This window comes from Mus musculus, chromosome 17 (genome assembly GCF_000001635.26).
Source record: "Mus musculus strain C57BL/6J chromosome 17, GRCm38.p6 C57BL/6J".
Classification (NCBI taxonomy): Eukaryota; Metazoa; Chordata; class Mammalia; order Rodentia; family Muridae; genus Mus; species Mus musculus.
Genome location: NC_000083.6, coordinates 10,317,032 through 10,330,214, shown reverse-complemented (window position 1 = coordinate 10,330,214; position 13,183 = coordinate 10,317,032). Strand labels below are relative to the sequence as shown.

Genomic DNA, 13,183 nt, shown 5'->3' with positions numbered 1-13,183 from the left:
GGACACTGGAGGGCCCAAAAGACACAGGTGGATCATTGCCATGGTTCCAGAATGGTTTGGACTGTGTGATCTCGGCTCTTGGATACTAGGCAGACCAGGCCTAGGTGGAATAAACTGTACATCTTAATTAGCAGGAAGACCCAGGGTATCTCTGTTTTCTTTCCTTGTTTTGTTTTTTGGGGAAGGCTTTGAACTCTGGATGTCCCACCTCTACCTACCAAGTGCTGAATAGCAGGAGTGTGCCACCACACCAAGCTCTATTTGACTCGAGAGGGCAAAGGCATGGTGACATTCTCCCAGCCTCACCCCCCATCTTTTTTTCTTTTTAGTTTTTCTGAAGTTGATTAGTAATTTACTTCAATTACAATTAAGAATAAATGACAGATCCAAGGACCGTTTCATAACATTATGCAGACGTCGTGATCTTTTTTTTTTTCCCCCTTCAATGATCTTGCAAATGATTTCAAACAAGCAACTAGTCTGGTAGGCCTGTGCAACTGCCTTGACCTGTAGGGCACAGGCAAGGGACTCAGCCATGTAAACATGGGGTTGAAGAGCTACACACTGAGCGAGTGGCTGAGAAGTGGTTTCGTGGTGTTTGGACCTTTGTGTGTGTGTTTGTGGGGGATCAGGGGGAGGGGGTTGCTGTCATTTTACTTCCTAGCAAAGGAGGTGGAGCACATCACAGAGCTTAAATGGCCTGTTTCCTACCAGATTTCCCCACAGCAAAATCCTGATAAGATTATGAGTTTACTTAGTAAGGTACGTGTCTGCACTCAGTTCAAGCCCTCCCTCTTGGGCCGTCCTGGCTCTCAGCCTCGAGATGTCCCCAGGGTGTCTCCCAGTGTCTGTGACATCATGGGGTGTCAGGGTCCGTGCTCATTACTGTAGACCAATGCCACGGTCTCCGGTGCTACCTTTATTTGTTGTGTAAGCACTGTAGAAGAGTTACAGTAAATCGTTTGTGTAGAAATGGAGCTAGGGAGGGAAGTTCTCTGCACGCTCCTTCTGGCTCAGGGTTGCAGTTACAACAGACTGAATCGTGTCCCAGGTGTCTATTGATAGCTTGTCCCTCCTGGTGAAGAAAACGAATGATTCGAAAGCCAATTTGCTCAACATTAGTGCTCCAGTGGGGTGAGCTTTGGCTCCAATGGTAGATCCTTTTTGCAGGCCATGTGACATTGGAGCTAGGTAGTCGTGGTGGGGACATGTGGCTGCACAATGGAAGCTGCAATGGCAGGTGCCAGGGGTCCGCTTGCTGATATAAGGTGCTCTTCTGGGGACAGATGAGGGACCTACAGTGAATCATACGCCAGGTAAGGACATCAGCCTGCAGAAGCCACCTGTGACTGACTACTTGTTCATGCGCACACACTCCCACCCACTCTCTAAGATGTTTAAGTTCCTTAAAGCAAGAGCTATTTTTCCCCACGGCATCTGATTTAAAAACAGCAGCTCTGGCTCTTGCTGACCAAATGTCTGGTGAGGAGGAAGCATGGTTTTGCTGCTGAGTGGGCAGGTAGGGCTGTGGTACTCTTCTGCCTTAGGACTATGGCACAGGGACAGAGACCAGCGACTGCTTGAGGCAGCCCACATCGGGCTCCTATTTCTTCTCTACTGGGGATCGGACCTAATGCACAAGCTAGAGAAGCATGTGACCACCGAGTTACAGTCCCAGACTTCTTCTTTTTCTTTTTTATTAAAGATTAAGATGGGCTGGCCTCACTCTGTAGCCCAGACAGGCCTTGAACTCTTGGTCTTAGCTTCTCAAGTAGCTGGAATCACGAGTCTGGGCCGTTAGGCTCAGTGGCCCTATTTCACCTTTGACTGCCATCATCAGGACCCTGGGTTGCTGCAGTGTGGTGAGTCCCCGTTCTGCCTGGAGGCTCGGCCGATGTAACTTTAACTTTTTCAAACCTTATTTTTAATGATGGTTCTTAAAGGCTTTAACTTCCCTTGTAGTCCCACCAGAGGTAGTGGAAAAGAAAGGATACAGGGGATGTGGACCTGTTTAGAAAGGTTCTTTGGAGCAACTCCCATCTGTGTTGTCAGGAAATCAGCAGTTCAGTTCACAGGTTAGCTGGAAGTGGCAGCTTAATCCACTTGCAAACACCTCACGACTACACTAGCAGTTCAGCTTGGTAGAGTCAGCTTAGCAACAACAGAGACACCACCCAGCAGAGACAGCCAGACCTCAGCCTTGGCTCTACTCAGCAGGAGGGACCAGCAGGGCCACCAGGAGTTCTTGGCTCTATCTTTCTCAGGGAAGAGAAGATCAGAGAAGATGTGAGACCCACAAGCACTGCACAGCTAGCTGTACCAGAAAGCTAAGCTCTGTCTCTGTCACTCCTTAGAGTCCTATTTATACCCTTAAATATCATGTGTCCTCCACGTGCCTTGCATGGGACTTGCCTTAGCACAGGCATCCAATCAGCCTGAGTCCGCAGAAGCAGCAAGAAGCTGCAGCACACCACTAGAATTATTTTGGTGCATTTCTCTCTGCAGCATCTTGACAAATGCAGCTCAACTATGCAATATAATGCAGACCAACACATAGGTATCATTAACAAAGAATCCTTCACCACGTGTCCTTTCACGTGCTTGCTTTAGCAGAACATCCTCTCTCCAGTGTCTGCTTCAGTGAAATATTCCTTTATTAGTCTGCCTTAACCTTTCATACCTGTGTCCACATTAACAAAACACCCCTTTACACGTTTGCACCAGCAAAACACCATCCAAACAACTTTCCAAAGAACCCTTAAGCTCCCACTTCAGACTGCATCTGTCCACTTGCCTCCTAAGCTTACTAGAGGATATGCTCTTCTGAGCCCCTGTAGGAACTGGCAGTGGTGGGGCAGAAGCCTCTGCCTGGCTACTGTGGGTAGACTCTCCTGCAGCAGCCGAGCATAGGGCATGGAGAGAGTTGAGTGGTGTGGCCAGCTTTTGAGATGCTGCTGCTTCCGGACAGCACAGCCACCTGGAAGCCACGCTCCTTGCCACCTGGTTGTGGTCCTTTAACTTCCTATGATCAGCCCCAGGAAGTGGTTTATGGAATTGGAAGCCATAGAAAAATCATGATGACATATTTTGAGCTGAAAGATTGGCAAGTAAAGATGCTGTGGGCTTCAGTGTTATCTCCTGCCTCCCAGTGCAGAGAGAGGCACTTAGGGAAGAGCACAAGCATGAAGGCCCTCCTTACCCCTGTGAGCTCACTACTACTGAGTGGCAGCTGAGACTTGGCCGCTGCCTCTCACAGTTTCAGACTTGGTGTCTGCTCCCCACCCCCATCCAGAGGAGTGTCAGAGCCTGGCTGGGCCAGCACTCTTCATGAAGCTAGGCATGGGCCCAGCTGTAGTGTTGAAACCTGGTCAGCTGAGGGAGAAGAGAATGTCAAGTCTGGCCATTGGACCACAGAGGTCAGGGATCTGGCACAGAGAAAGGTCTGCTGTCTCTGCCTACCAGTGGCCTAGTGGTTTGGAGAGGAACTGGAGGCTGTGGCTTTTCGCTAGTGTGTCAGCTGATGACGGATACAAGGCTGTCTTCAAACCCTTTGATCCTTCTTCTCTTGCCTGATTTCACAATTGAGCAGTTTCTTTTCCTAGTTCCCACCCTGGTCTTCCTACTCCTCTGGCAGCTGTAGCTGGACACAGAATCCTACTACACAGGTGCCGCCCCATCCTACTGTCTGCCAGTTTGAGCTTGCCATTTCTTACTGCTACTTAATTCCAAACACACACTATAAATATAGGGCACACACACTGCGGAACTGTTAGACAAAAAAGTGTTACTCATTTTCCTAGGTTACGTTTTCTTTCCATGCAAAAACAATGCTACCAATGGTTTGTCAGAAAAAACAGTGCAGTTAGTGCTAGTTATTCAAGTTGGTGGCCCTCAAGATCTATCTACTCAGGTAACTGTAACATATTTGATGAGTGGCCTGGTCAGAACTATTAGGAACCAGTAGTAGATCCAGGCGCTGTCAGTGTCCACCCTGAGGCTCAGCTGAGAGACAAGATGGCTAAGGCAGGAATGCAGGCTGCTGGACACAAGCACTTTGGTGTGTTTTGACTCTAGCAACAACCTATTCCTCCAAGTGTTAACACTTGAGAACCAGAGGACAGTGCTGAGGCTGTCAGAGCAGGGCCTTCGCTGACCCCCTCGCTACACTGGGATGTGTACCCAAAGGAACTGTTCATACTTTAGACAAAGTATTACTTGCTTTCACTGCAATTCACAAAACCTGGTAAATTCAGGGTTAGTGAACACAGACAGAATGCTTTCCAGGCACGTAGAGGCGGATGCAGAGTAACAGTGAGTATGTTTTTAAAGACCGCTGGGACGAGTGTAGCCCCAGCCCTGGAAGGCAGGTTCCAGGTTCCTGCTGGGGTATGGGGAGAGCCTGGGGCCCCAGGGACTATACTGCGTGGCTCAGTCTGTGGCCGAAAACTAAGTGGTATGCAAATCATTCAAAATTTAGCAGGAGAGTTGTCTCCAAGGTCAGCCTGAGCTACATAATTTGGGCTACAGACCCTGTCTCGAAAAACCAAACTAAACAACACACTTGAAAGCTGATAAAGCTGTACTGGTGGAGAGTATCAGGGCTGTGAATAACTGCTTCTAATCTTATATTCAAATACATAATAAAGCAGGGGCTGGGAAGATAGCTGAGAAAACTTGCTGATTTTCGAGGGGACCTGGGTTTGGTTCCTAGCACCCACATGGCAGCTATAACCACCAAACACAGAATAAAGAGAAAAAGCACGGGGATACCATCACTGCCCACCAGCTTCCCCTTAATGTTGAAATTAGAGGCGATTTATCTGGGGGCTACGGATATTTCATATTAATAGAAATCTCTTCTGTTCCAAAATTCTTAAGAATCATTGAATCGGGCCAGGTATGAGACACACATTTTCCATGCCAGAAATTCCACCCCTCCAAGTATATACAGGCCCTAGTTTTGATCCCCAGTCGTGAAAAATCCCTGCAAATACTGTTCATGAGGAACCAACTCTCAGACCTTCTATTTCCCTGCAGTGAAGGCAGAGAGACCTCCTGCACCTCCAGAAGCGGCTGTGACCGGCTTCCCGACTGCTCCCCGCTTAGAGGTCGGATTTGTAGAGGTGGTCTTAGTCTTCTCCTCTCATTTACTCAGAGAAGCTGTAGGAAGAGGGCAGAACAGAAGGAAGGAAAGCTCAGCACCCCCCCCCCCCCAGCCAAGGAATCTCTGTTCTGCCTGTAGTTTCTCCAGTGCTCTACTTGTTATCAAGTTATAAAGCTATAAATATATAATGTGTTGGGTGGGAAATTTGGTTTTGCAAAATATAAAAAATATAAAGCTTCCAGCCCAAAGCATTATACATCTGAGGGAAATGAAAGCAGTTGAATCTTTTACAAAGAATTTTGGAATACAAAATTGGACACCTTAAGAGTTTTCGTTTTGCAGTACTGGAAATCCTACCAGGTAGGCAAGTTGCTCTGCTTCTGGGTTCTGCCCTCAGCCCAACAGCTGAAGGCTTTAAATGCATCTCTATGTCATCTGGACATGGGGCTACCCAACACAGAAACTAAACATTAGAAATCTGCTCTTCTCTGTGAGGACTCTTCAGAGCCAGAAACGTTTGGAACTTCGAGACTTAGAAGCTTCAAATACACGGAGTCGCGTTCTCATTCTTTCCACTTGTTAGGAAAGAACCCTAAGGACTTTATACACTCAGAGACCGCAAGGCAGTTAACCAAATGCTGATTCTTTGACAGTTGGTTGCATGGATACAATGTATATTGATTGTACCTACCCCAGCCCCCTCTCCAGGATTCCCCTAGCTTGTTCCCTTCTCCCTCTTTATGTGTTGCTGGAATTTCCAACCCCAATAGTCCCGTATAAAAAAACACGCAATTCAGTTATTATAATTATAAGCTATAAGCCTTATAAGGGCATATCTAATACTAGTCTAACTGACCCCCCACCTATAAGGCCCTTACTACTTCCAGTTTCTCCTGGCCAGGTAGTTCTGCTCCATTACTGCTTCCTTCTCCTCTTCTCCATGCTCTCTCCTTCACTTCTCCTCTCTACCTGGCCTCACTCCAAAGACTTCTTGTCCCACCTTTCCCCTCCACTGCCAATCACAGGCTCTAGCCTTTATTGACCAGTTAATACGGGGAGAGAGAGAGAGAGAGAGGGAGAGAGAGGGAGAGAGAGGGAGAGAGAGAGAGAGAGAGAGAGAGAGAGAGAGAGAGAGAGAGAGAGAGAGAGAGAGAGGAGAGAGAGAGAGAGAGTGAGTTAGTTCCTGGGCATCCTGATTTAACTTCCTGAAGTCCAGTCACTTTGAAGGTCTGATGTGAATGAATCCTGTCTCCAGGGTTTACTGACTCGTGGACCAGTCACTGTCTCAGCTGTAAAATTGAGGCAATTAGCAACTTGGCACCAGTGTACTGAAATAACTGAAGTGTCTGACTCCCCAGAGCACTCCTGGTAAGTCTCACACCGACCTTCTGGAAACTCAGTTTAGAAGTCACATATGCCACAATTACCAGGAAAATACATCCAGTCTCTAAGCTGTAGTAGAGAAAATGGCATTTGGATTAAGTGTCTGGGGACGACCTAAGTAGTTATATCCTTTGCTTATAAAATGTTTCTCCACATTAGCTGTTTAAAATTAACACACTGAACCAAATGGTATCTACTGAACATAGTAAAATAACCTAATCACCCACTCATTCTGAGGTCCTAGATTCTCTTCAGGTCTAGATCCTGAAGAGAAAAAACCATGAAATTAGCCCAATCCAGAGAAGCACTACTGAAATGAATGCTCTGAGTCAGTATGAAAATTGGTCAACACAGAGTGCATTTGAAGCTCAGTGTAGAGTCCTAAAATTAATAGTTATTTTTTGCTTGAAGATCTGTATAAATGTGGAATGAGAAGGTCACATTACATGGCATGAGGGCCTGCATCCTGCTCTGAGTGTTTCTACCTCTACAGTTTCATTTAGGGTCAAATGAGCAGAAACTTTACACTACCAGTTAATATTTAACTGCTGGGCAGGGGGTGAAGCTGGATGCTGGGGCTACATCTGGAAGGATCACATTAGCTCTGTAATCACAAATCACACTACAGCAGTCGAGGGAGTCACGCTCCTCATCTTACTAGAGATATAAACATGCTTTAGTGAAAGGAAGACATACTACTACTACTACTACTACTACTACTACTACTACTACTGGACTGATTTCTTGCATACAAAATAAATAAGACAATCGTGCTAAATGCACACACATATAGAGACATAGACCGAAAAATAACAACTCTCCGGGCCCTAATCTTCAAATGCTGAAGTTTCACATTTGAACATGACCACAATCCCTACATCATTTTCAATGCTCTGAACAGTATCTATATGATAAACCACTTTATAGTTTAGGAGGATACTCGAACGTTTTGTGGAGTTAATTATACAAACATACCTAGACTCCTCCCATCCCCCTCATAGAAATTTTTATAATTTAGATTATTTCTTTCAAAGAATATTGGAACAAAGAACCATCATACATTGAATGTGCAGTTTTTAGTTCTTATAAAAAACTCCATGGCAATAAAGACAGACCTGCTTGGAATATTGTTAAGTTTTTACTCTAAATGTGGAGAGATGCAACAAGCTAGTAGAGCCAATGAAATTGAACAGAAAGCACATTTCCACTCCTAGCTAATTAGTATAAAAATGAAGAGCCAATTTTATTGTTAATAGACGAGTTTTCACTGAAAGAGCTATTACAAGGATCTTCATATACCTGTGTATACCTATCTTCATGTACATTTATCCTGCACATTTTGAAAACTGTATTAGAATGTTTGCAATAACAGGACTGAAGGATCTATAATAATTGCTGAGATTGTAAGCTTGAAGGTACATATCTCAATAAACTTTGTAGTCTACATTGCATTCATCATGTTGTGTGATCAATACATGTGCACAATGTGCAGAAGAGTGGGAGACAGACAAAGATGGGAGCCTATGGATGAGTGCCTGGGCAAGGTCAGTGGCCCCAAAGGCCATGTGTTCACTTGCTGTACAGTCCTGGACTGCCTCCACTAGCCACTAAGCTGTTCCTAGGCAACCAACCATCTCAGTTCAAATATGGCTACTCACACCTCCCCACGTGTCGGGGGAAGCACTGAAGGAACTAAATCAGGTAAGAATTTTAACCTCAAGTATGCAACTAGCTAATGACACTCCTCTTTGAACACCAAAGTCATGAGAGCCTACACATGTGCTGTTGTTGGGGTTAGGAACTCTCAAAGCGTGAGAGTCTCTGATGGCAAACAAACTGACGCACAGATCTGACATGGCATGTGAGAAATGTGACAGAAACAACTAAACATTTAACAAAAAATAGAGGTGGCATATGGGAGCTGGAGTGGGGCTTTTGGGCAACTAGGGAAAACTTTACAAGGGTACACCAAGCCCAGAGCCCTACAGATGCCAAGCATGTGTAGAGGTCAAGACACATGAGGAGTCCATCTAGTGAGCTTGGGCAGCAACATCTCTTGGGGCCTAATAGGTCTTGGGAAACTCTGGATATTTTTTTTCTTAACCTGAGAAATCAGGCAAAACTAAGCAGGGGAAGAGAAAATGCACTAAATGGCTACTATTTCCAAGTGATGGGTCCACCAGGGATTGAGCCATGGTGAATGAATATTGCCTATTATTTTCATTCAACTACATTATAAAAGTGGTTGGACATATGGGTCAAAAATTATGTAACACTGTAATGAATTCAAAGGATTTACTGGATAGGGTCAGTAAAATGGGGATGGGGGCACTCTGGTATAAAATATACATGGATTTGAACAGCAGATAGGGCTCATTGGCTATAGTGCTGGATAAAATTATTCAGTTTCCCTCTTCCTCTTCAGGGGTTTCCTCTTATGTAAAACTTGGGGCTGCCAGGATTGCCTAAGGTACAGGACTGCTCTGATTGAGCTATAGAGGGAGAGCAGTTACCAAAGGGCCTATAAGTGTGACCAACTTACAAAGGGGACTTCTCTTGCACAAACACAGACAATGTATAATAATTCAGTGACAAAATATTTTTTAATAATATACAAGAAAGAAACCTCGTTTTTTTCTAGATTCTGAAGAAAGATTTAGAAAATGTAGTAACAGCTTTTTGATCAAATTATTCCATGCTTTCACTAATTTATTGTTTAGAGATAATTAAGGGATTATCTATAGTACTAAGAACTACTATAGCCATTGTTGGAAAATTAAAATTATTTCAATTACATGTTAACTTTGTTCATCATTTGCTCTAAAAAACGTAGTTTAATGGACAACTAGAAAACCAAAACCCAAACCAACCCAAACTGTAGTCTTTAAATAAAATAATCAGAAGCTACTGGCCAGGAAAAGAGTAAAATTGCTTTAAATACCGTTGGTACCACACAAACTTCGAAAATGCTCTTTAGAAATCGCGTAAATCAAAGTTTAAAACAACAACAACAAAAAAAGCAATCCAACTAGCCTGCTTACGTACACATTTAAAATACAGTGAGATGATTCCCAGAAAATTATAGCCAGGGCCAACTCTCAAAATGGTTAATTTGACAATCTTGTCTACATTTTAATGGAGCATGTTATAGAGAACTTGCAACAAAACAGGGATGATGCAGATTTAATGACCGACAGCTTCTATAAATCGCAGGACTTCATTGCTGCAATTCGGAACATTGTTTCCGAAACAAATGTAACCGGCAGAACTTCCTCTACACGCCATAGAAAGCCCCTGTCCTGGCCCTCTGCCTGTCATTTATTTATTTATTTTTGTCAAGTAGGTAAAAATAGGCGTTGGCCACTTCGTTTTTTCCCCGAATATGTACTCCTCACACAGGCTCCCTTGTGCGGGGGCCGCACCGCTGAGGAGCCAGCGCCTCCGCCACCAGGGACTGGAACCTGCGGTGAGGATTAACGGAACCGCGCGTCACGCCGCATGGAACAGAGCCCGCCCGCACGCCCGTGGGTGCGCACGCGTGTGCCGTCTCCGCCCACGGTCCGGGGCCGCCTCGCAGCCCACGGCAACGCGAGGCCCGTCACGCGTGGCGCTGGCTCCAGGGGAAACCTCACTGGAGTCCCTACCGCCGGAGACACTTGCGGTGTGGGCGCCCACGCCAACTCAGTCCGCCGCCACCTCGCACCCCAAGCGATCCGACGGCCGGGTTTCCCGCCCCGCGAGGTGGGCGCCGCGCCAGAACGGTTCGGTCCCGCTCCTCCGTCCGCAGGCCATCTTCGTCCCGCTCCACCCCCACGCAGGCGCGCTCCAGGCCCGCTTCCCCCCCACCCCCCGCCCCCACGGCGCGCTCTCCGCCAGGTGGGGCGGAGCGACCCTCGGAAGGGGCGTGGTCACAGTCCTCGACGCGCGCACGCGCTCTCAGCCTCTCGGCTACGTGTCTGGACACGTGACGCCCACCCGAGAGTCCCCAGTGAAGCAACAGGACGTTTAAAAAAAAAAAATTTTTTTTTTTTTGAGGGGGTAGCGAGGAAGGTGGACGAAGAGGTTTAAGAAAAAAAAAAAAAACCCAAACTATAGTAACGCGCGCGGACGCGAGGCCCGGGCGGCGGCGAGCGCAGCGCGTCGCGGAGAGTCCCGCCGGGATTCCTCTCAGCCGCCGCACCCGACCGCGCCCGCCGCCTCAGCAACAGCGCGCCGACGAGCCAGCGCCGCCGCCCGCGTCCCCCTCAGCCGCGACCCCGGCCCCGCGCGGGCGGCCACCGGCGCGCGTCCTCCCCGCCGCGGCCCGGCCCTGCGCCGGCCGTCCCGCCCGAGCGGCCAGGGGCGGCGGCGCCGCCTGAACTGAGGCGAACTCCGCCGCCAAGTGAGTGAGGAGGAGGAGAGCCGCGGAGGAAGAGGAGGAGCGCAGTCGGAGCGCGGCGGCGGCGGCGGCGGCGGTAACGCGGAGCGCCGCGGCGGACAGCACCGCAGACTCGCGAGCTCCGGCGCAGGCGGCGCGACCGGCCGACGAGCGGCCCCCCGGCTCCTCGCGGCGCAGCGGCCCCGCGCCGCGCTCGGCCCGAGACCCGCCTCTGCCGCCGGCCTCGCGAGGGGAGCCGCGCCGGGCGGCCGAGGAGCGGCGGCCGCGGCGCGTCGGGCCGGGCGAAAGTGCCTGCGGGGGGCGGGCGGGCGCGCGGAGCCGGCCGCCCCGGGGCTCGGCGCGGGAGCCGGAGCGGGAGCCGGCGCGGAGCGGGACGCCGCGTCCCGAGCGGCCGGCGGCCGGAGCTCGCCCCCGCCCCTCCCTCCTCTCCTCCGGCGGCGGCGGCGGCGGGCGGAGTGAGCTGCGGAGCCTGGAATATGGTCGGGGAAATGGAAACGAAGGAGAAGCCGAAGCCCACCCCAGATTATTTGATGCAGCTGATGAACGACAAGAAGCTCATGAGCAGCCTGCCCAACTTCTGCGGGATCTTCAACCACCTCGAGCGGCTGCTGGACGAAGGTGAGGCGCCCGGCCCCGGCGCGGCGGCCCGGGATGGCGGGGCGGCGGGAAGGTCAGGCGGGCGGGCGGGCGGGCGCACAAAGGCGGCGCGGGCGGCTCGCGGCCCGGCCGGGGCCGGGCCAGGCCCGAGGGCGGACCCGGGAGCGCGCGGGGCTGCGGGGCTGCGGCCGGCTCCCGACGGCGCGGCGGCTAGGCTCCCCGCCATCCCGGCCATCTCGGCCGGCCCGGCGGGGCCACGCGATTCCCCGAGCTCCGCCTCGCCTGGCCCGCGGAGCCCCGGCTTAGCGGGCTCTTTTCGGTAGAGTTGCGTGGCCCGCAGTACCCGATCGGACCCCGAGATGTCCAGGAATCACGTAGGGTACCGAAGAAAAGTAGTGCTTATGTGGCCGAAGGCGAGGACGAAATGACAGAGTAGAACACTTTTTGTCCTTTTGTTTGGGGAAGCGAGAACTGTTTGGGAGTTTAACTTCACTTTTTTTTTTTTCTTTAGTCTGTGGTGGTGGTGGTGGGGGAGGAGTACGAAATACCGCGAGGACAGACCTGAACGGAATCCGAGTTTGGAAGAACTGGGGCGGAGGGTTCGCTCCCGGCGTAGCCGCCTGCGTTTGCAGGGCGGGGAGCTGGAAGTTTGAAAGGACGGGGATAAAATAGAGCAGAAGTTTGCACAAGCCGAGTTAGGAGCGCTGTGGGGAGCGAAGACTGACTGGAGATTAATGCTGGTCAGCTCTGGAATTCCTTTAGGAACTACTCATAGCAGCGACCTGGAGTGTTAGTTCCCAGTAGCTGTAGGTTTCTGTGGACGCCCGGGGCGGGGTTGGGGGGTGGGATAGGACCAACAAGTCTGTTTTAAATCGAGTAGCGAGTAGTTTCTGTCTTCTCTTTTAAAGTCTCTGAGTGGACTGTTTAAAGGAAGCGGAAAACTATGTTGTACAGATGAACATGGATTTTAGGATCTTGAGAAGAATGTCGAAAAATTTTAGAGATAGCTGGGGATATCTGCTGGCATGTCAGGGAAGAACAAAAGACTCCCGAGCTAAAAGATGATTAAAGAGTCATCCTCAGAGCTTCCGTTGGATGGGGAGCTTTGGGCAGTATTTAAAACAGAAAACATTCAGCTATTACACATGAACATGCAACAGCAACACATCGAAAGAGGCATTTTTTATTGTTGGGTTGGTATATTTGTTAGTGTTAAATTGCCCTGGAGAAAAAACTTGAACTGCCCCTTTAAGGGTTTTTGCCTTTCCTATTTGTGTTGGCATTTGAAAAATTGTGGAGGCAGAAAACTTTCTGGAATGTCCAAAAAAAAAAAAAGAAAGCTGGAGCTCTTAAATTGAGTATTTCCAAAAGTGAGCGCTAAGGGGCGCCAGTTATTTTTTTTTAACCTTGGAAATGTTTGGAACAAAATAGTATGCTTAATAATCTGACCTATATTAGGTGCAGTTGAAACTTAAATTTTTAGATGACTTCATTTGTCACTATTCACAAATGTGATTAGGGCGGAAACACCTCATACATTGATATTTCTTCCTTGGCATTGGTTTTTATGATATTAGTAGCATATTTATGAGGAAAAATTTAGTTTTTAAAAGTTCAATCAAGAGGGAATTTCTTACACAACAAACTAGACAGCATATACAATGAACTAAAAAGCATTCTTAAAATGCTTCGTATACCTAAGTGACTTAGTGGACTTATAA

At 48.8% G+C, this 13,183-nt stretch overlaps 2 protein-coding genes and 2 long non-coding RNA genes across 12 annotated transcripts in view; 2 read left to right on the top strand and 2 right to left on the bottom strand.

Moving 5' to 3' along the window:
- Positions 1–902: 902 nt before the first annotated feature.
- Positions 903–5,613, bottom strand: 1700110C19Rik (RIKEN cDNA 1700110C19 gene). The gene is made up of 3 exons (NR_045461.1): positions 5,425–5,613; positions 5,021–5,160; positions 903–1,295 (listed from the first exon to the last, which is right to left on the bottom strand). It is a non-coding gene; the product is annotated as an RIKEN cDNA 1700110C19 gene (long non-coding RNA).
- Positions 5,614–6,803: 1,190 nt separating this feature from the next.
- On the top strand, positions 6,804–10,564 carry Gm46608 (predicted gene, 46608). Its single transcript, XM_017317774.2, has one exon. The coding sequence runs from the start codon at positions 9,870–9,872 to the stop codon at positions 10,494–10,496; it is 627 nt and encodes a 208-aa protein (XP_017173263.2). The 5' UTR covers positions 6,804–9,869; the 3' UTR covers positions 10,497–10,564.
- On the bottom strand, positions 9,074–10,296 carry Cahm (colon adenocarcinoma hypermethylated RNA). Its single transcript, NR_037588.1, has one exon. It is a non-coding gene; the product is annotated as a colon adenocarcinoma hypermethylated RNA (long non-coding RNA).
- Positions 10,565–10,853: 289 nt separating the features above from the next.
- Positions 10,854–13,183, top strand: part of Qk (quaking) — a 112,891-nt gene continuing 110,561 nt past the window's right edge. For all 9 annotated transcript variants that reach the window (XR_385170.3, XR_385169.3, XR_385168.3 and 6 more), the window contains exon 1: positions 10,854–11,483. Coding sequence is in view for 5 of the 9 variants with exons in the window: in NM_001159517.1 (NP_001152989.1) it covers positions 11,342–11,483 (142 nt within the window). In the remaining 4 variants the exon portion in view is untranslated. The remainder of the gene's footprint in view (positions 11,484–13,183) is intronic.

Bases quoted from the DNA above. Each gene is read 5' to 3' on its own strand.
- Gm46608 (XM_017317774.2), top strand. From the start codon at position 9,870: ATGTACTCCTCACACAGGCTCCCTTGTGCGGGGGCCGCACCGCTGAGG.